This window comes from Camelina sativa, chromosome 11, assembly GCF_000633955.1.
Source record: "Camelina sativa cultivar DH55 chromosome 11, Cs, whole genome shotgun sequence".
Taxonomy (NCBI): domain Eukaryota; kingdom Viridiplantae; phylum Streptophyta; class Magnoliopsida; order Brassicales; family Brassicaceae; genus Camelina; species Camelina sativa.
The window spans coordinates 46636481-46659381 of NC_025695.1; the positions used below are offsets into that span (position 1 = coordinate 46636481).

The 22901-nt window shown below is 35.0% G+C and overlaps 4 protein-coding genes and 1 pseudogene across 5 annotated transcripts in view; 4 read left to right on the plus strand and 1 right to left on the minus strand.

Moving 5' to 3' along the window:
- Positions 1–108, minus strand: part of LOC109127451 — a 2742-nt gene extending 2634 nt beyond the window's left edge. Inside the window, 1 exon segment of the mRNA XM_019232137.1 lies at positions 13–108. Coding sequence (XP_019087682.1) covers positions 13–108 — 96 coding nt within the window.
- On the plus strand, positions 738–6018 carry LOC104726791 (annotated as a pseudogene).
- On the plus strand, positions 6675–8102 carry LOC104726792 (heat stress transcription factor B-2a-like). The gene is made up of 2 exons (XM_010445736.2): positions 6675–7093; positions 7203–8102. The coding sequence occupies exons 1-2, from the start codon at positions 6848–6850 to the stop codon at positions 7905–7907; spliced, it is 951 nt and encodes a 316-aa protein (XP_010444038.1). The 5' UTR covers positions 6675–6847; the 3' UTR covers positions 7908–8102.
- Positions 9184–12200, plus strand: LOC104726793 (diphthamide biosynthesis protein 1-like). Of its 2 annotated transcripts, XM_019233289.1 has the most exons (3): positions 9184–9342; positions 9534–10063; positions 11006–12200. In XM_019233289.1, the coding sequence occupies exons 2-3, from the start codon at positions 9542–9544 to the stop codon at positions 11837–11839; spliced, it is 1356 nt and encodes a 451-aa protein (XP_019088834.1). In that variant the 5' UTR covers positions 9184–9342; positions 9534–9541; the 3' UTR covers positions 11840–12200. The 2 variants fall into 2 exon arrangements, with proteins under 2 accessions (XP_019088834.1, XP_010444039.1); XM_010445737.2 differs by lacking the exons at positions 9184–9342; positions 9534–10063 and adding an exon at positions 10148–10284 and having other exon boundaries at positions 10476–12200.
- Positions 18256–19382, plus strand: LOC104726795 (protein BROTHER of FT and TFL 1). Its single transcript, XM_010445738.1, has 4 exons — positions 18256–18529; positions 18634–18695; positions 18783–18823; positions 18980–19382. Exons 1-4 carry the CDS (start codon positions 18329–18331, stop codon positions 19207–19209), a joined length of 534 nt encoding a protein of 177 aa, XP_010444040.1. The 5' UTR covers positions 18256–18328; the 3' UTR covers positions 19210–19382.

The following is a 22901-nucleotide window of genomic DNA, read 5'->3' on the forward strand; positions in this document are numbered from 1 at the left end:
AAAACACAACACCTTTCCCATTGACGCTCTTTCACAAACACCGTTATCTTCTCTATCCAACCAAAACCCGACGCTTGTTCTACGACGTGTTGACGCCGTTAGTACCATCTTATAAAAGTAAAGCAGCAGCAGCCTTTATTACTTGCTAAATCTATCAATATTACTAACCCTCTCTAGACATTTTAATTTACTTTTCTCACCCCTAATTTCTCTAATAATAATTTTCAACTCACAGTAAATAAATAAATACTACCACTAGATACATAGAACTTTTCTTGTTTATAATAATCCAAAATAACTTTTTCTTGTTTTTGGTCAACAATTTAAAGATGACTAAAATTGCTATATTTCTGGGGATATACGACTTGGAAATGTATGCAAAAAAATGGGTCTTTTCTTTAAATTTTATCTTTTCAATTTTTTTTTATATAGAAAAAAATAAATATTAGAAAAGGATATGACAATATCTTTTTAGGAAAAAAAGGCTTTTAAATTAAAAAAATGTGAAAATAATAAGTCGAGGAAAGAAAGAAAGAAAATAATTTCGTCACTTGTCTTTCGCTTTGTGAGGTCGCAGACCCTGGTCCCCCGGAAATGGTTACAACCGGTTATAGCCGGTGCGAAATAAGGAATGGTAACCGGTAAATGCCGGTCATTGGTATGGGTTAGAGAAGTTCACCCCGCGGTTGAAATGATTGAAGCCCAGTTTTGACTACTACTCTCTTGGTTAAGCCCTTTGGTCGCCTCATACCCAGAAAAACAAAAGATAGGAAAGACCAAAGAAAAAAAAAGAAAAGATATAGAGATAGAGAGAGAGAGAGAGGAAAAAAAAACCTCTGAGAGACCACAGAAAAAAAGAAGAGGAAATTGCTTGCCGTCGATGTTTCGAGCTTCTGCGACTCCGGTGTAAAGCCATAAGCGACGAGGAGAAGAGAGGAAAGCAAGCGAGAAAGAGAGAGAGAGAGAGAGAGAGAGAGAGCTTGGATTCTGAATCGGAGACAATTTTGAGGTGAAATTTTGGTGGTTTTCTCGTTTGATTTTAGGGTTTATATTCTCTGATAGTTGTATGGAGTAATGTAAAGGAGCTAAAACCTGTGGTGATTGTGTTTGTCAGAGAGATAAGAGACCGAAGAAAGGAGTCAAGTGGAGTTACCGAGGCGAGCTTTGAGCTTTTTCTGAGGTGGATTTGGTGGATATCGTCTGCTTAGAGTCTTATTTGGTATCAGATGAAACAGATCTGAAGGTATGACGAGTTCGGAGGTTTCAATGAAAGGTAATCGTGGAGGAGAGAACTTTTCCTCCTCCTCCGCTTTTACTGACCCAAAGGAGTCTAGAAATGTCTCCGTCCCCGGCGAGGGGCAAAACTGTCATTCTACCCGATCTGAGCGTGCTGGTATGTCTCCGTTTCCCAGTTTTTTTTTTTTTTCCTCCTCTTTTTGGTTTTTGCTTGGTTTTTGGTTACAGACTGAGTTGATCTAATTAACCTTTGCTTCTTCTTCTTCTTCATAGTCGACCCTGAAGCTGCTCTTTACAGAGAGCTATGGCACGCTTGTGCTGGTCCGCTTGTGACGGTTCCTAGACAAGATGACCGAGTCTTCTATTTCCCTCAAGGACATATCGAGCAGGTAAAGATTTTCATCTCTTGAGCTCTTACTGTTTTAGGCTAAATCTTTGAGTTTACCCTTCTTTGATTCCTATCTGTATCTGTTGAGATATTTTTCTAATGATATTTGTCGGTTTGGGGGTTAGGTGGAGGCATCGACGAACCAGGCAGCAGAACAGCAGATGCCTCTCTATGATCTTCCGTCAAAGCTTCTTTGTCGAGTTATTAATGTAGAGTTAAAGGTAAGCTTCTTATTTTTTATACTTTATTGGAAAAAGTTCATTTATGAGTCTTGAATTGTCTGCTAACAAGAGTTTTTTTGTATATGATTTTACAGGCAGAGGCAGATACAGATGAAGTTTATGCGCAGATTACTCTTGTTCCTGAGGCTAACGTAAGTTGTGTTTTCTGATTTTATTGGTTTCAGGGTTGTTGGATGATCTTATTCTTCAAGATACTGAAATCTATTTTTTGTTCTTTTCAACACAGCAAGACGAGAATGCAATTGAGAAGGAAGCGCCTCCTCCTCCACCCCCTAGGTTCCAGGTCCACTCGTTCTGCAAAACCTTGACTGCATCTGACACTAGTACGCACGGTGGATTTTCTGTTCTTAGGCGCCATGCGGATGAATGTCTCCCACCTTTGGTTGGTGTTTCATTTGCTTCTNCAATTGTCATTCAGGTAAGATGGGACGAGACTTCTAGTATTCCTCGACCTGATAGAGTATCTCCGTGGAAAATAGNTTGGTTGGTGTTTCATTTGCTTCTAATATACTTTCGTTCGCTTATGTTTTCTTGAATTGTTCTACGTTTGCCTTCGATTCATTTTTTTGTTTCTTCTGTCAGGATATGTCTCGACAACCTCCAACTCAAGAGTTAGTTGCTAAGGATTTGCATGCAAATGAGTGGCGATTCAGGCATATATTCCGAGGTATAGGAANGCTTACTAGAGAAGGTAATATTCCCTTTTTCCACTGCAGTAGTTCATATAGTAGTGTCTTAATATTATATTGAACTTGTCAGTGAGAGACTAATTCATTGTTAACAATACAGGCACAGCTAAAGCAAACATGGACCCTTTACCAGCAAGCGGACTTTCAAGGGTCTTGCAAGGTCAAGAATACTCGACCTTGAGGACGAAACATACTGAGAGTGTAGAGTGTGATGCTCCTGAGAATTCTGTTGTGTGGCAATCCTCAGCGGATGATGATAAGGTTGACGTGGTTTCTGGTTCTAGAAGATATGGATCTGAAAACTGGATGTCCTCATCCAGGCATGAACCTACTTACACAGATTTGCTTTCCGGCTTTGGGACTAACATAGATCCACCCCATGGTCAGCGGATACCTTTTTATGACCATTCATCGTCACCTTCTATGCCTGCAAAGAAAATATCAAGTGATCCAGAGGGCAAGTTTGATTATCTTGCTAACCAGTGGCAGATGATGCACTCTGGNCTAGTTTCTTATTTTCTTGAGCTGTATCTGTTATTTTCTATAATGTGAAATATCTGATTCTTCTACAGGGGAGAGAATGGAGAATTAAGAGTGGGTGTAAGGCGTGCGATGCGACAACAGGGAAATGTGCCATCTTCGGTTATATCTAGCCATAGCATGCATCTTGGAGTACTGGCTACCGCATGGCATGCCATTTCAACTGGGACTATGTTTACAGTCTACTACAAACCAAGGTTTGTCTTGGTATTAGCTCACAAAACAGCATTCAGTTTTGAGCTCTTTGCTGTTTGTGTCTCTATTTGTCTGATGCTTGGCAGTAAATTACTCTACTAAATGTTCCCACACTGTTGTTTTGTTTGATACAGGACGAGCCCATCTGAGTTTATTGTTCCGTTTGATCAGTATATGGAGTCTGTGAAGAATAACTACTCCATAGGCATGAGATTTAAAATGAGATTTGAAGGCGAAGAGGCTCCTGAGCAGAGGTAAAAACTGTCTTCTGCTTTTTAGATATTTTAGCTCTCAGCCTTTTTCCTCGCTGAATTATGAACCTAACATGTTTTATTGATTTATATTAGGTTTACGGGCACAATCGTTGGGACTGAAGACTCTGACCCCACTAGGTGGCCAAAATCAAAGTGGAGATCCCTCAAGGTATGACCTAGTTCCTAGAGAGGATTAAGACTATTGTTGAATAGAATGGATACTGATTGTTCAATTGTCATTCAGGTAAGATGGGACGAGACTTCTAGTATTCCTCGACCTGATAGAGTATCTCCGTGGAAAATAGAGCCAGCTCTTGCTCCTCCTGCTTTGAGTCCTGTTCCAATGCCTAGGCCTAAGAGGCCCAGATCTAACATAGCACCCTCATCTCCTGACTCTTCGATGCTTACTAGAGAAGGTAATATTCCCTTTTTCCACTGCAGTAGTTCATATAGTAGTGTCTTAATATTATATTGAACTTGTCAGTGAGAGACTAATTCATTGTTAACAATACAGGCACAGCTAAAGCAAACATGGACCCTTTACCAGCAAGCGGACTTTCAAGGGTCTTGCAAGGTCAAGAATACTCGACCTTGAGGACGAAACATACTGAGAGTGTAGAGTGTGATGCTCCTGAGAATTCTGTTGTGTGGCAATCCTCAGCGGATGATGATAAGGTTGACGTGGTTTCTGGTTCTAGAAGATATGGATCTGAAAACTGGATGTCCTCATCCAGGCATGAACCTACTTACACAGATTTGCTTTCCGGCTTTGGGACTAACATAGATCCACCCCATGGTCAGCGGATACCTTTTTATGACCATTCATCGTCACCTTCTATGCCTGCAAAGAAAATATCAAGTGATCCAGAGGGCAAGTTTGATTATCTTGCTAACCAGTGGCAGATGATGCACTCTGGTCTTTCTCTGAAGTTACATGAATCTCCCAAGGTACCTTCAGCAAGTGATACCTCTTTCCAAGGGCGAGGCAATGGTAAATACAGCGACTATCCGGTGCTTAATGGTCTATCGACCGAAAATACTGGTGGTAACTGGCCGATACGTCCACGTGCTTTGAATTATTTTGAGGAAGTGGTTCAGGCTCAAGCACAAGCTCAGGCTCAAGCTCAGGCTAGAGAGCAAGTAACGAAACAACCTATGACTATACAGGAGGAGACAGCAAAGTCAAGAAATGGGAACTGCAGGCTTTTTGGCATTCCTCTGAACAACAACATGAATGGGACAGATTCTTCCTTGTATCAGAGAAACAATTTGAATGATGCTGCGGGGCTTACACAGATAGCATCACCAAAGGTTCAGGATCTTTCTGATCAGTCAAAAGGGTCAAAATCTACAAACGAACATCGCGAACAGGGAAGACCATTCCAGACTAATTATCCACATCCAAAGGATGCTCATGCAAAAACCAGCTCAAGTAGGAGTTGCACGAAGGTACTTTTTACTATTATTAACCACAAAGAATATTTGGTGTTGGAACCTTTGAATAATTTGTTGACTAGCACATGACACATTGGTTTATAGGTTCACAAGCAGGGAATCGCACTAGGCCGTTCAGTGGATCTGTCAAAGTTCCAAAACTATGAGGAGTTAATCGCTGAGCTGGACAGGCTGTTTGAGTTCAATGGAGAGTTGATGGCTCCTAAGAAAGATTGGTTGATAGTTTACACAGATGATGAGAATGATATGATGCTGGTTGGAGACGATCCTTGGCAGTAAGTTATTGCAGTTTTTCCACCTACGTTAATGTGTGTTTTAAAACACTGACATAATGATGTTTCACAGGGAGTTTTGTTGCATGGTTCGCAAAATCTTCATATACACTAAAGAGGAAGTGAGGAAGATGAACCCAGGGACTCTAAGCTGTAGGAGCGAGGAAGAAGCAGTCGTTGGGGAAGGATCAGATGCAAAGGACGCCAAGTCTGCATCAAATCCTTCATTGTCCAGCGCCGGGAACTCTTAAACAGAAAAAACCAGCAGCCCTTTTGCTACAAGCCGAGGTATGAAAAAGCTATAGAAATAATAGTAGACACGACCAAGTTTATTTCCTTACATACAACTTATGTTTGCTTTTTTTTTTTTTTGTAAAATCAGGAGGGTCATTTTGGTGGAGACTGGAGAGCAAAATGGGATGATGGGTTTATAAGATATGATATTAAAAATGCAATTTTTGAAGTATTTTGTTGGCCACTTAGATTATTAGCATCTCCCACCACCCCCTATTATATCTAATAATAATCTATATATATATATTATAAAGTAAACATAAAAAGGTTACAGGTATTATATAGTAGAATATGAAAGGCTCTTTTATTAAGTAGAAATGTGGTGTGGAGTTGTGTAGATGGAGGCTGGTATCGGTTCTTGTTCTATGTATTTTTTTTCTTCTTTCATCCAAAGATCTTTTTAAGTCTTCTATTGTTTATATATATTAATCCAATGTACATAAGTTTTTTATGCTCTGCCTTTTTTAGAATAGTAGTCGTGTTAACGGTTTTAATGTCTACTTAGCATTTTGTAGCTTTTCGTATTCGACATGGTTATATGCACAAAATACTGAGACGTCTAGCAATCTGTTCCATTTCGAATCCTTACTGTTTCGCTTTTGTGATGTTTGTTCCATGTACAGTCTAAATAGTCAAGCACTCAATGAGCAAGCTTGCATTTAGCTAGACTCATTCAAGTTAAACCATATAAGGAACCCGCAGGCAACTATAGCAGCCGACAATCTCAATCGTCTCATAAAATCCCGAATACGGTATCTTTATCTTGTTGAGTTGAAAGAAAAAAGAAAAAACCTTCAGTTTGTTAAAACTGTTGCCCATTATTTTACAAACGATAAATGATAGGTAAAAGACTGCAGAGTTCAATAAGTGTTTGTTGGCTCCTTCTCTTGCAATTTGTAATTTTACAATGGATCCACATAAGCATATGGTGTGATGGTCTGAAGACTCTGAACCGATGACACATCAAATGAAAGCAGACAATGTTACAATAATTAAATTTTACCAAAAAAAATTCCAAATAAAACAATAAGATAAAGTAACACTGTTAGACCCCACCACTTGGGGGGCACACTATATGAGGGAATAAACTCGCAACTCCATAGGAAGTTTCTTGAAGCCTAAAACATTACGCAGCTTCTCGATTTCTTTTTTTTTAAAAAAAAAAACCATTTTTACATAACACAATCAATAATACTACTACTATTCTTTCTTTCTTTCGTGACTTTCAGAGGACACTTTGCTCTACTTAACAATTTTTTTTTTTTTTTTGTTAAAGAAATCAATGAATTCTCAACCGGTGGACGCCATGACGACCGGTGAATCATTATCTCAGAGATCTATTCCGACGCCGTTTGTGACAAAAACTTATAACCTTGTAGAAGATAGTTCAATCAACGAGGTAATCTCATGGAACGAAGATGGTTCATCTTTCATCGTATGGAATCCTACAGATTTCGCTAAAGATTTGCTTCCTAAACACTTCAAACACAACAACTTCTCAAGCTTCGTTCGTCAGCTCAACACTTACGTACGTTTGCTCATCTTCCATCTATTTCTTCTTCTACTCCATCGATCGGTTATGTTTCGTCTAATTTATTTATATCTTCCCCTGTCTTTTTGTTTTGTTTCCTCAACAGGGGTTCAAAAAAGTAGTACCGGATCGATGGGAGTTTTCTAACGATTACTTCAAGAGAGGAGAGAAACGTCTTCTCCGTGAGATCCAACGTCGGAAAATAACAACGTCTCATCAAACAGCTGTTACTGCTCCTTCCTCATCGGAACAGATAATCCAAACGGCTGTTGTTGTGTCACCGTCCAACTCAGGGGAAGATAATAATAATAACAATCAGGTGATGTCGTCTTCTCCTCCGTCGTCTTGGTATTGTCAGACGACGACGGGGAACAATGGTGCAGGCTTATCAGTTGAGTTATTAGAAGAGAACGAGAAGCTTCGGAATCAGAACATTCAGCTTAACCGTGAGCTTACTCAAATGAAATCTGTTTGCGATAATATCTTTACTCTCATGTCTAGTTACGTCGGATCTCACCCTGATCGGAGTTATTCCCCGGGAGGTGGAGGTAGTAGTAGTCATCAACCGGTTGAGTTTTTACCGGCCAAGAAGCGGTTTTGTGATGTTGACGGTGAAGAAGAAGAAGAAGAAGCGAGTCCGAGACTGTTTGGTGTTCCTATTGGTCTGAAACGTACGAGAAGTGAAGGTCTTCATCAGGTGAGGACGGTTTCCACGACGACGGCGCCGGTTGGGGAGAAGAAGTCCGATGAGGAGCCGCCGTGGTTGAGACATTATAACTATAATCGAACCAATCAGAGAGTTTGTAATTAAAAAAAAACCAACGGTTAAGATTTGGTGTGTAGATATGTGCCGCGAAGTAGAGGATTAAAGCTTTTTTTTTTGGTTAAGACAAATCAGAGAAGCACGTGTCCCATCTGTGTTTCAAGAAGTTTCATCAATCTTGTCTTCTTCTTTAACACTTTGTGTTTTACTATTTTTATTTAAATGAATAATATTTTTTTTTCTTTCTTGAAAAATAGTTAGGCTGTTTCTAGACTTTCCTTTTTTGACATTTTCTTAAAAGTCTTCTCATCTTTTTGTGTGTTTGTTTTTATAAGAAAATGAAAAAGACGTAAGAGATTAAATAATTAATTGATGAAAATTGAAATTTGTAATGAAGCATCTGGAATCTCTCTCGTTTGGTGGGCGCGATTCAGGGAACGTGTTGTGGACCTAGTTTCCTCGATTATGATTATCGCAAAGTAGATTTCCCAATTTTCTCATATCGTAGTAGATTACTAGATTGACTTAATGACTTATTATTACACATTAAAATCTTTGGTTTCTCAAAAATGATAAGAGTTCAATTGGTTAGTATAAACAATATTAGCTACATCATAATATGTTTGATTGAATGTGTTATTGGGGATTTTATAGATAGAGAAGGTTACGTGAAATTTTTTGCTCACTCAAATAATTTCGTTGAGATTTCACGGTCACTTGCAATGTGAAAATCAAAACGCATAACTTGCAAAGAAAGTGAGACATCACCATCTAAACATTTTGAGTTTTTCGTCTTATTCACCAAAAAACTACTTTTCTCAAAAGAAAAAAATACTAGTATCTTGAAAAGTAGAGCTGTGAAGCCTGATTTAGAGAAGCTAGGTTTCAGTGTTTCAATGTTATGAACACCATTGTCTTTTTTTTTTTATTGGCAAACGAACACCATCGTCTTATTTACCAAAAACCTAGCTTCTTTCAAAGCAATACTATTTTCTAGAGTAAATGGGTCAAAAGTTTAAACTTGGATTAATACTACAATTATAGACTCATTTATATGTAAAAAAGCTGCAAATTTGTCCATCAATTGACTCTTGATCATATAATTTGTCAATGTTAAGTTGTTGACAATGACTTATGTGTGATGTGTCTATGCATTTTGTAGTTCACATACAATACAACAGCAACACATTTAAATTATAGTGTCTTGTCTTCTTTCCCCAAATAATGTTGTCTCTAATTTGCAACATTAGCCACACACACACAAAAAAAAAAAAACCAAACTAGTTTTAAATCGTAGAACGAATTTGGTTTTAACCGGTTAGATTATCAAAATAGAACGAATTTGGTTTATAACACTGGTTAGACCCTAAACCCTTTCATTGACTTGTTTGGTCACACACTCTCTCTCTCCGCCGCGCTCTCTTCTCCTCTGGATCGAGCAAAATCGGAACCTATTCGATTTCTTTCCATCTTCTTCGTCAAGGTTTGTGTTTAATTTCAACGTATACTAATTCAAATACCTAACTTTTTTTCCCCTTCGATGAGATTAGTAAAGGAATCAAATTTTGTTTAACCTAAAACTGTGGAATATATATGAAAAAATCGTAACTTTTTTTGTTATGTTTGTGGTGGTGAATTGAGGATCTTATGAATCTCTATTTTCTTATGTAACAGGCCAAAGTATGGAGCTTTCTGATGTAAACAACGGCAAGAGCACAAGACCAAATCAGCCTCCAAAACGTTTCATCAAGAACCAAATCCCTGAGTCAATCCTCAACGATGCGTCCCTCAACGCTGCTATCTCAATCCTCCCTTCGATTTACCAGTTTGAGGTACACAAGTGCGTTTGGCGGATCAAAAAATTGAAAGCTAAACGCATAGCTCTGCAGCTTCCTGAGGGTCTTCTTATGTACGCGCTCACACTCTCTGACATCTTCACATCTTTTGCTGGAGCTTCTCACTGTTTTGTACTCGGTGATGTCACTTATGGAGCTTGCTGTGTTGATGATTTCTCTGCGGTTGCTCTTGGTGCTGACTTGCTCATTCACTATGGACATAGTTGTCTTGTCCCTATTGACTCTACCAAAATCCCTTGCCTTTATGTCTTTGTCGAGATACAGATCGATGTTAAATGCCTTTTGAACACCATCCATCTCAATCTCTCGAGTGATGCCAAGAACATCATTCTTGCAGGCACGATTCAGTTTACTTCGGCTNCCAAACTAGTTTTAAATCGTAGAACGAATTTGGTTTTAACCGGTTAGATTATCAAAATAGAACGAATTTGGTTTATAACACTGGTTAGACCCTAAACCCTTTCATTGACTTGTTTGGTCACACACTCTCTCTCTCCGCCGCGCTCTCTTCTCCTCTGGATCGAGCAAAATCGGAACCTATTCGATTTCTTTCCATCTTCTTCGTCAAGGTTTGTGTTTAATTTCAACGTATACTAATTCAAATACCTAACTTTTTTTCCCCTTCGATGAGATTAGTAAAGGAATCAAATTTTGTTTAACCTAAAACTGTGGAATATATATGAAAAAATCGTAACTTTTTTTGTTATGTTTGTGGTGGTGAATTGAGGATCTTATGAATCTCTATTTTCTTATGTAACAGGCCAAAGTATGGAGCTTTCTGATGTAAACAACGGCAAGAGCACAAGACCAAATCAGCCTCCAAAACGTTTCATCAAGAACCAAATCCCTGAGTCAATCCTCAACGATGCGTCCCTCAACGCTGCTATCTCAATCCTCCCTTCGATTTACCAGTTTGAGGTACACAAGTGCGTTTGGCGGATCAAAAAATTGAAAGCTAAACGCATAGCTCTGCAGCTTCCTGAGGGTCTTCTTATGTACGCGCTCACACTCTCTGACATCTTCACATCTTTTGCTGGAGCTTCTCACTGTTTTGTACTCGGTGATGTCACTTATGGAGCTTGCTGTGTTGATGATTTCTCTGCGGTTGCTCTTGGTGCTGACTTGCTCATTCACTATGGACATAGTTGTCTTGTCCCTATTGACTCTACCAAAATCCCTTGCCTTTATGTCTTTGTCGAGATACAGATCGATGTTAAATGCCTTTTGAACACCATCCATCTCAATCTCTCGAGTGATGCCAAGAACATCATTCTTGCAGGCACGATTCAGTTTACTTCGGCTATTAGAGCTGTGAAGCCTGATTTAGAGAAGCTAGGTTTCAATGTTTTGATCCCTCAGTCAAAGCCTTTATCAGCTGGTGAAGTACTTGGCTGTACAGCTCCAAAGATTAAGATGGTTGAGGGTTGTGAAGACCAAGTACTTGTGTTTGTAGCTGACGGGAGGTTCCATCTTGAAGCAATGATGATAGCCAATCCAAAGATCAAGGCGTTTAGGTACGATCCATATCTTGGCAAGCTGTTTTTAGAGGAGTATGATCATAAGGGAATGAGGGAGACGAGAAGGAGAGCAATTGCAAGGGCCATGGATGCAAAAACTTGGGGGATTGTGTTGGGGACATTGGGAAGGCAAGGGAATCCTAAGATTCTTGAGATGTTAGAGACGAAAATGAAGGAGAATGGGATAGATAGCACCGTTGTTTTAATGTCGGAACTTAGTCCCACAAGAGTAGCATTGTTTGAAGACTCGGTGGATGCTTGGGTGCAAATAGCATGCCCAAGGCTTTCTATTGATTGGGGTGAGGCCTTTCTTAAACCGCTTCTAACAACTTATGAAGCTGAGGTTGCTCTAGGATACCTCAGCGGTTGGTGGAAGAAGGATACTTCGAGCAGAGGAGATTCTTTGGCTGGCTGTTGCAAAGAGAAGAACGAAACAAGTTGTGCGTGTAGTAGTAATGAGTACGTGGAAAATGATAAGAAAGAGGATGATGATGGGGCACTCGATGGAGACTATCCAATGGATTATTACGCACAAGAAGGTGGAGAATGGAACTCTTCATATCTCAAGAAGTCATCTCGTCCCATTCGAAGAAACCCTTTACTATAGTTTCCCACAGAGTAGCTGATATAACCCAAATCGGCGAATGTGTTGTTGATTATTAGCTTGGGGAAGTCTTGAAGTGAAACTGTCGACTCTGTATGAGTTTTTGACAGAAGTTGAAGAGTGAAGACTCATATGCACTTTTTCTATACAAGCCGTGAGGATTAAAGGGCTGTTTGTAGAGAGGCTACAACACTTGTTTCTCCCTTTTACTGAGATTTTGTCTGCCAATTTTTGTTTTGATAAAACAAAATGGTGATAGAAGTGAAAAATATAGGCCCTGCAGTAAAAAATACTGATGATGTTTATTGCAGATCTGATTAGGTTTGGTTTTGATTTTGAAGTTTTGGTTTTAGCCTTGGTTTGATCCGGCCTCATGTTTTTTATTATTATAATTCTACATTAATGAGCTCCATAATCTAATTTCTACAACATTAAAACAACGACAACAAAAATCCTAAACTATAATTACAGACGAACCAATCATCTACTGTATGGCAAAAACTTGTGTTGGGGTTGTTAGTGGTTTTAATCTTATTTAAGCTCCATCATTTAAACTTATTCTGTTCTAAACTGATGATAATTTTTTTTTGGTAAGAAAACTTTTAGCTGTTATACACACACACAAAAAAAAAACACTTTAATTGTAATGCATAAAAAAGCTGATTTGTAAAAGCTAGTTATACCATAATAAGTCAACTCTTTGTGATTTTATGTTCATCATATTGGAATCTTCATTATAAATCATTAAATCTACATATGAGATGAAATAGCCAAAGTACATATATTTACACAGCTTGAAACTACACCGACTAATTAATACTATCATCAGTAATTTGAAACTTCATAAATTCCACAAACAGATTATTTCACTTTTAGTTGTGTTTTGAAACAAATCTTGCTAATAATTTTATAAGAATTCAACTTCAAATATAGAGATCAACCACTTATTTCTTTTAATTAGATCTAATTTTTGAAAACACAATAGAGTTGACTATTCTTGCAGTTTCAGCTGACTATATCAATGTGAATGAATTTATGAGTTTAATCGATTTACACTGAATATCAAAATGGAGAAATAGATATGGTTGATTGTATACTGTAGTACACTGACAAAAAAGAAAGAAAGAAAGATATGGTCGTACACTAGTGTTTTTGGACCTTACGTCAAAGTAGAAGGGATAAGAAATTAGGTTCGCACACTACTTTGGTGTCATTTATTTATTTGTTTCGTTGAAAAATCATATGTCCCAATTCCACCACTTCACTGTCTCTCATCCCTCTTTCTATTCTAAGCAATCTAATAATAATAAAGTAAGCTTCCACCTCTAAAAAAAACTTCAATTGTCACGTAGTATCTGACATATATTATATATTTTTTTTCCATTTTTCTCATGCTAAACAAGATTAATGGGCTATAGGTTATGTTTATAATAAGTGGTTATTATGCCATCTTAATTCTTTATGTATGAAAAGTGAACTGAACAAATTTATTCTTTTCCGTAAATTTATCGACTTCTCTCCCAAAATAATAATAACAAAGAATCTACAGCAGAATTTCATTTTAAAACTTGCTTTCAAAATTTGACACATGACACTTCTAGAGTTGACATGTCAATGAAAAAAACTTTAATCCTCATTATTGCAATAACCATTATTGCAATAACCAATTTGGCTTCCACCTCTAAGGAAGCTCTAACTAATTGCCACGTGACACCTGTATATCTGACATTTGTCCTCTTTTTCTTCCCTTTTTTTTCCATGCTAAACAAGGTTAATGGGCTGTAGGTTGTAATAAGTGGTTATTGGGCCACCTTAATTCTTTGTGTATGAAAAGTAAACCAAGCAAATTTATCTTTTTCTGCAAATTTATCGATTTCTCTCCCAAAATAATAACGACAAAGGAATCTACAGTAGAGTTTCCTTTTACATCTTGCTTTCAGAACTTGACATGTGACACTTCTAGAGTTGACACCTGTCTATCAAAAAAAACTTTAATCCTCATTTTTGGCTTACTTCATTATTGCAATAACCAATTTTCACAGATAGGCAAATACCATATTCCACAAATGGGTCATACTCATACATGAAACCCACATTCATACATGGTCATTTTCATTGTAATTTAAAACCATATATTGTCTTCTATTTTAAACCCAAAATGTCAAACAATTAAAATACATCACCGTAAAATTTGTATATTCCTAATTCTATTAAAGAGGCATTAATTCCATTCGATACAATGCTATAAATTAGAAACACAAAACGTTTCCTTATATGAAAATGTTTTATTAAAAATAGTATCTAATATAATTGTTTGGAACAGAAACTGAAGCCCTTCCTCATATCCTGCAGAATTTTTTAACTCGCTCAAAATATATAGGCTCTCCAGTTATGCTCTTACGAAACATGAATAAAAAAGAAGGACTTTACAATGGAACCAAATTAGTTGTCACATGTTTGGGTGCTAGAGTCATTGAAGCAAAGATCTTAACTGGAACAACAGTTGGAAACAAGGTTGTCATCGCAAGGATAATACTCTTTCCACCCGATTCTAAGTGGCTGTTCAAATTAAGAAGACGTCAGTTCCCCCTTCATTTGAGCTACACAATGATTATTAATAAAAACAAAGGAAAAAGCTTAGACAAAGTTGGTTTATATATTTCCCAAAACCATATTTCAGTCATGAAAAATTGTATGTCGCTTTATCTAGAGTAACATCAAAAGCAGGTTTGAAAGGTTCTGAACATGGTAAACATAGACGAGGAGAGATATACAGTTACACATAAGTATTCAACAATGTCACCAAGTCTATGTAAAAGAAGGTATTCTCTCAATTAAATATTAAATAGGATCGATCATAATCTCTACAACTTACTTGCATACAAAAAAAAACTCTACAACTTACTAACAACGATAAGAAGACGTCAATTCTCCCTGCGTTGGAGCTACACAATGACTATTAACAAAAACAAAGGAATAATCTTAGAAAAAGTTGGTTATATATTTCCCAAAACCAGATTACAGTCGTGGAGAATTGTATGTCGCATTATTTAAAATAACATCAGAAGCAGGTTTGAAGGTTCTGAATATGGTGAATATGGACGAAGAGATACATACAGTTAAACAGAAATATTCAACAATATCACCAAGTTTATGTTAAAGAAGGTATTCTCTCAATTAAATATTAAATAGGATCAAATCATAAACTCTACAACTTACTTACATACAAAAGAACAAAAACCCTACAACTTACTAACAATGATACACAATATAAACATAGGAATAAGAAACTTTGTGTGTGCGCTGTGTTGATACTGTGTTGATTAGGATAAGAATAAAAATAAAGATGTTTTGTCAGACTTCATAGTTCATATATTGCTTAGTTTATAACGTAACGTTTGAATTTTTCCCGGATATGACGATATCCGTATGCAGCGAAAATAGCACTGAACAATTTTTTTGCAGGAGAACCACGAGTAATAGAAAATAATCTCACAAGTTATTTATATAGTCAAATTATATATTATTATTTTCAAAACAAAATCTCTAGATATTTGAGTAAATGAAGGACGAAAGAGTAAGAGACAAGAAAGTAAGAAAAGAATTCAATCAAAAAAGGTACATGACTCAAATATTTGGAAGTCACTCTGTCTCTAAACTAAAAGTCGATAACAGACTAAGGCAATCGTCTTGGTTATATATGAGATTACAAATTCGAATAACTTGGACCAATTCATACATATGCGAGAGACGACTTAGTAAGAAAGGGCTATCTCTTCATTCATTTTCTAAATTAATAAATCAGTATCTAATCAATTTTGTAATAATGTGTAGGCAAAATATCCCCATGTAAGCAACGCTGGATGTAATTTCCGATGTCATTAACTGAATATTGAGAGGTTCGTCTCTCCCCAGATGTAACGATGAACTGGGTAAAAATTATTTATCCGTCTTTGCTGCTTTAAATAGATAGAAATAGGGATAAGTTCATAAGAACCAAATAAAACATTTTACCAAATACAGACATTAGACTCTACATTTAAAAGAATACAACTACTTTTAAAATTGGTAACCAAGAAAAACCCCAAACAGGACAACTAAAGCATGAATTATTCTATAATTTTGATGTAACACTTTAACTATTTAAAATCAAACTACGTAACTTACTTAGCTTTTATAGAAAACTGTTTAGATTAAAAAATGATAAAAGAATAATAACCAATAAATATATACAAATATGTAACAACTCATAATTCTGACGGCTAAACGAATAAGCACACAGCAACAATGAAAAACAAATAATAATAACAATTAAATGGAAAAATTATGCAAAGCAATACCAACATATGTCTGATATACATAGGAATACCAACACCATCAACAAACAATCACTCAAACCCCCAAACACCATCATTTCAAAAAAAAGTACCGTAATATAATTAAGCTCTATACATTGTAGTATGAAATAAGCTTAACAGCAACACAGTACTCACACAGCCAACTCATTCTCAGAATCAAAAAATCACACAGATGAGAAAACAACATCAGTTACACAATCTCATATTCTCCAACGAGTAGATACTAAAATCAATAATACACATTTCAGAAAAATAAACTATAATCGTTATTTATGCTAAACAAAAAAATATGTATATGTAAATAACTCGGTGCAACGCACGAGACTATTCCTATTAATAAATAACGCAAACTTCATTTATTCATTTCATTATATAAAGAAATGTACATTAAAAATGAAGAATACCATAATTTTTCTTGTTGTGACATAAATTAAATTTTCTTGATCCAAATGTTTAATGTTGTATAGAGAGGCCAAACTTGCCAAATAGTATACATAAAAAGAAAGAACATACTAACTACTGTAGCATGGATTGTCTACAATGCCACCTTTCTTAATATTTGAAATATCGTCAAACAACTATTGCTTCTTCAGAGATTCACAGGCAAAAGAGTGTGTCCCTACTCCCTAGAATTAAAGTTTTGCCTAATATGGTCGAGGCTCAAATTCGAACACCATTTGACATTTTCTATGCTCTATCTAAAATATGGTTCAGTTCAATATTATAAATTTTATGATCCTATATTTCCATCCGTACGTGTGTTCCAAGTCAAATCACATGTTAGTGATTTACTCATAGTTTTGACTCCAAATATGTCCACGATATAATATAAAAAGTTTGTATTTGCTTTATAAATGTTCTAACGACACGAAGAAACTTTTCCTTAATACTGTTTTGAGTTAGGCTAAAAGCTAGAATATGTTACTACTATGTCAGCATCAATCAAATCATCAACGTGTTAGATTCCATGTAGACAAACATTTTAGTTGTGGTTTATGTCGTCAACTAGAATCTATGTGCACTTGGTTATTATGTTATCATTATATTCATAAATTTAGTCAAAAATTATTGAAATCTATGTGCAGTTGGTTATTAATATGTTATCACTTTGATCAGCCTCAAAAAAAAATACTGGAATTTATTTGTTTATAAAAAAAAGTACTGGTATAGAGATATATACGATATGATTGTTACAGAACAAACACACTAAAATATGTCTCTATTCAACCATAATAGTTACAAGATTTATTGGCAAAATGGCTACAGAACCAAGCATATACATAAAATTAAGGTGCCATTGTGTTTGGGCCACGTATTGGATTTGAGCATCTAAATATATGATGAGAAACGAAACTCTCCATGTGGATTCTATGACTAGAAACTAGAAAGTGTCTAATTAGATTCTTTGTCTTTATAAAGCAGATTCTTTTCTTTTTGTATTGTATTGTTGTTTTGCCAAATTATCTCTTTAATTCTTGTTAAATTATTTGGAATAATCAATTCATAAGCCAATCATCACAGTATCTGGTTTTCACTTTGCATCGACACGTGGGCGTATTCTTTTCTCCATTTGGTCGCTCGAATATTCTGATTGTAATGGGTACGAAAATTATTTACTTCGTTTTTATTATAAAAAAACAAAACAAAACGTGAAGATAATTTTGAAACTCTGTCTTGATGTTTGTTTTTATAATTTTTTAAAATTAGTTGATAAATAAATCTTATGTTTGACAGCCAAATGTATTTTCAAAGTTTTTTTTTTCTTCTTGTGTTGAAATTATTCTCCTTGTTTAAAATATATTTTTTTAATTTAATAGTTAAACAATGGTAAGAAGAAGTTGTAGCTTATCCAATTATAAGAATGCAAGTACAATATGGTTAGAAATCACACGTAAGATATTTTACAATGATGATGACAATGTCAAATAGTAAAATAATAGAGCTTTTATGGAAAACTATCTATCTAAATTAATCTAGTAGATATACACACAAAATCCCCTTTTATCTTCCCATTTGTGCCAAGGTCTCGAGATTCTTTTGTTAGCCTATAAAAAGCTGTCACATATTGGTTCATTCTAAAGAAACCATCATCATCACAAACACAAACACAAACACATTGGAAGCAAAAGAGAAAATGTCAAGAGAAATAGATCCACTAGTAGTGGGAAGAGTTATAGGAGATGTTCTAGAAATGTTCAATCCAAGCGTGACAATGAGAGTCACTTTCAGTTCCAACACAATCGTCTCTAACGGTCACGAGCTCGCGCCTTCTCTTCTCCAATCTAAGCCTCGCGTTGAGGTCGGTGGCCAAGATCTTCGTTCATTCTTTACCTTAGTACGTAATCATCTTTCTTCTAAACTAAAGTATCTATGTTAAGTACTTACCTAGTCCTCTCTTCTAATGTTAATCTTTTGCTGCTTTTCTTTTTCACTCGAAAGATCATGATAGACCCCGATGCCCCTAGTCCTAGTAATCCTTATATGCGTGAATATCTTCATTGGTATGTCGGTTAGATATATAGCATATTTCTTTTCATATATAACAACGTACAATGTATAATATGTACTTTCATGTTGATCAAATTCAGGATGGTGACAGACATTCCGGGGACAACTGATGCTTCCTTCGGTAAGAATAAATCACATCATAACACATGCATGTACATAGACTTTTGATTCACCTCAACATCTTTGGTCAAAATACATCCTCAAGCAAACACATTTTTGGACTAAGAGGACAAGTAATGATGTGTGTATGTTGATGAATGGTTTGATTGATTTGCAGGGAGAGAGATAGTGAGATACGAAGCACCTAAACCGGTGGCGGGAATACACAGATACATCTTTGTGCTGTTCAAACAGAGCGGAAGGCAAACAGTGAGTGCAGCACCGGAAACAAGAGAGTGCTTCAACACAAATGCGTTCTCTTCTTACTTTGGTCTTTCTCTACCTGTTGCTGCTGTTTACTTCAACGCTCAACGTGAAACTGCTCCTCGAAGACGTTCTTCTTATTAATTAATCCACAAATACAATATAACTCTACTCTATATTCAATAAAGTTATGGATGGTTAATTAGAATAAATCAAACCGCTCCCAATATTGTTTAAAACTATCCAATTTCTTTCAGGTTTTGTTGTTGTTACTTATCAAGATAATTAAAAGAGTGTATGTTATTCTTTTTTTCTCTCATAAAGACTAGTATCTTATATAACAAAGTAGGGTACCATTTGAATTTGCTTCCAGAACTTGACACATGGCATTTATGAAGTTGACACATGTCCATCAGAAAAGACTGAAACCCAAAAATGATTAAAATCTACAATTATTTCTTCACATAAATCTACTTCATCTTCATTCTTCAAGGTCTTCAAGGTGTGATGCGGTGGTCGATTCCAACAACTCCGAAGCTTTCTCCTTTAACATAATTAAAAACTGCCACAACCCAAGATTCAACTCCAAAGCTTTCTCTTTTGTGTGAGGAGAGGATTATATAATCATTGGGTGATGAGCAAAGATTAGTGTAAAACAATGTCGAGTTTAGCACAGATGAATGATCATTACTCTTCTTGGTTTTGGTCTCTCGTCGTCGATGGAGTTAGCTCAAATGCACTGACCTACGGTAGACATGTTTGTCTGTTGTCCCTCCTTGCGTTTTTGTCTATCTATCTTTAAAATTTTATTATATAAACCCTACTATTTTGTTCCTCTAATGTACTCTATTTTGGTCAATCACTAATATGAGCAATGAAAAAGTTTGTGCAGAAAAGACTTGTTTGTCTTATACTAATTGGATAGATTGTCTACCACATTTTGATAGACAATAATATCAAACAATTATCATTATTGTCCAAATTTAAATAAAAACTATTGTCCAAAATTTTCTTGTATTATAATAATTGGATAGACAATATTGTCTACCAAAACACAAACTTAATAAAAGAGAAACGTGTCATTAATGTTCTATTGGGAGCCGCACAAAACAATTGTCCACATGTCTCATCTCTCTTAATTTTTTAATTTAAGGGTATTTCTGTTTTTTATATATAGCATATAATTTAAAAGTGGCAGTTTAGAAAAAAAAATTACATAATGACTTTTCTCATAACTTTTGTTTTAAAAATGGCATTTGTGAAATTCCAAAACATTTTCTCTGTGTAGCTACTACAGTAGTTCACTTTTTGAATCCAAAATCTTTATTAAATTTTCCTCGAACAAAAAATAGTATGCACCACTTCGGATCGATGACCTCTTCTTGCTGTTGTAAGCTGTTCTTCTTCCTTCCCTTTCTTGAGCCTCTTACTTACAGGACTCAACGATGTTGCCCTTGGGTTTACAGCTGGCGAAGGTGGCAGTGTCTGGTTCTGTGAATGGTCCTGCGTCATGGCTTTCATTTTCTTCAGAGCTGTATCCACGAGACGTCGAGGGCTTGTTTTGATCGTATTGGCGTAGACCGAGAGAGTCTCAACGCACAGGGACTGGTACTTTGTGAATTTGCAAGAGGATTGAATGAAGTTTAGTGCTTTTGTGGAAGTTCTAGTTGGACTAACTGTGGCGGTTGTAAGCTCCGACGAGACGAGGCAGGAGACGGAGAGTAGTAGAAAGAGAGCTTGGTATCGTTTTGCCATTGCTGTTTAATTTTCTTGAAGTCGAGAGAATTAAGTGTGTATAGGAAAGAGTTGTGGTTCAAATATTTATAGCACAATGCATGACAACCTTTTTGGACTGCACTCGTACTTGATACTAGTAGTATCATACCACTAATCACCATGATTCATTTGATATTTTGGTTATTTGTTTCATATTTAAAATCACGCATCTTCCACTCACTTTCGTTCCAAGTCCTAAGAAATATCAATGATATTGTTAATATACAATCACATAACCAGATCCGATCGGATCGTTACACACAAAACACATAGATATATATCTTTCGTTTGTAGCCAATTGCACAAAGTTGTATAAATGACTTATAATTATATATGAATATGTACGTAGTTGACTAAGAGAAATTCATTTCTATATATATCAAAAGTTATTGGATCTCATCTCAATGGATTAGTTTTTTTTAACTTGTATATAGTATAATATAACTTATACAAGACTCTCAATTTTTAACAGAAAGTTGCATCCCATCGACCCATCCCCTATATATGACTTGATTAGCTTTAGTGAAAATAAATATTTAGTTTAGTTTGATAATAGTTACATTTCATGCTACTAGAAAATCTTTGCAAATCATATTGTTTGTTCAAAACATACAAAATGGTTAAGGCTACCGATTTCCCAAATTTCGAAAACTCAAAACTCTCCTTTTTTTGTTCTTATATTTGATCTTTGCAACCATTATCTTTTTCATCTTGATCGTATCTGCCGTATGCTGGTTCGTGGGACGTTACAAAGCGACACGGCCAAGGGCTAAGCATGTTACATCTTCGTTTGTTTGGTTTTCTTTTTATTTTGTTTGTTAAAGAACATTTTTGTTTTTTTTTAATAAATAAATGTCAACGTTTTGATATCCACATCCTTCACAGCCCTTTAATGTCTCAATTTAAAACTTTTTAGTAATTCTTTTTTAATAGATGTTTATATTTTTCCTTATGTTTTGCTTTCTTTTTACCAAAATAATACATAGACTAGATTAAGATCCGTGCTAGAGCACAGTTAGAAATTCATTTTATTTACATTGTAATTTTTTTTATAAAATAGAATTTATGTGATTATTTTTTAAAAAATTTTTGGATAAAATATTATGTAATAAAATCATATGTTAAATATGATGACTTGAAAAAGACACTTATTTTGTAAGTTTTATATTGTTAATGATTCTAGATAAGTATCCGTGCTATAACACTGATTAAATTTTATTTTATACAAAATTTTGTATATTTCTATTTTAAAATAAAATTTTAATATGTTGTATTAGTTTATGTATGTGAATTTATTTCAACAATGTATATTCTACCTCATGACTTGAATGTCATTATAAGACATAATTTTGTGAATTTAGTTTTTAAATAGCGATTTATTATATTATGAGTAATTTAACATATTGTTATACTTTTTATTTTAATATACTTGGTTTTTTAAAATTCTTGCATATTATAGTGACATATTATTGACATTGCTATAACAATTATTGACATTGCTATAACAAACCAATTTAGAGTACTTATAGTTTCTAACTTTAATATCAAGTTTCAATATTTTAAAAATATTTCAAAATAAATTATTTAAAGTTTATTATATTATATAAAATTATAAAATTCAACAAAAAAGTATGAAATTGAATTTAAATATTCAAATTTTGACCCGTTACTCAGTAAATTTTTTAATTCAATAGATATTGTTTTTAAAGAATAATATTAATAAAATTGAATATTTTATAGATTGAATCATTTATATTTGTTTTTAAAAAATTAACTTATAGTATATCCGAAAATAAAAATATTTTTTAATTATAATAAATAATATGAGAATTTATTTGTTTCACAAAATAGACTAATATATAAAATGAGAGGTGAAGTATAATAATAATTAACAAATTAATATGTTAAGTTAGATGTTAAAGGATTTTATTTGATGAATAATTTAATAAAGAAAATTAAGATGGTAAATTAGATAATATTAAATGATTCTTTAGAATATTCTTTTTAAGATTTTTGGAAACAATAAATCCAGAATATACAAATAATATAAAACTTAATCT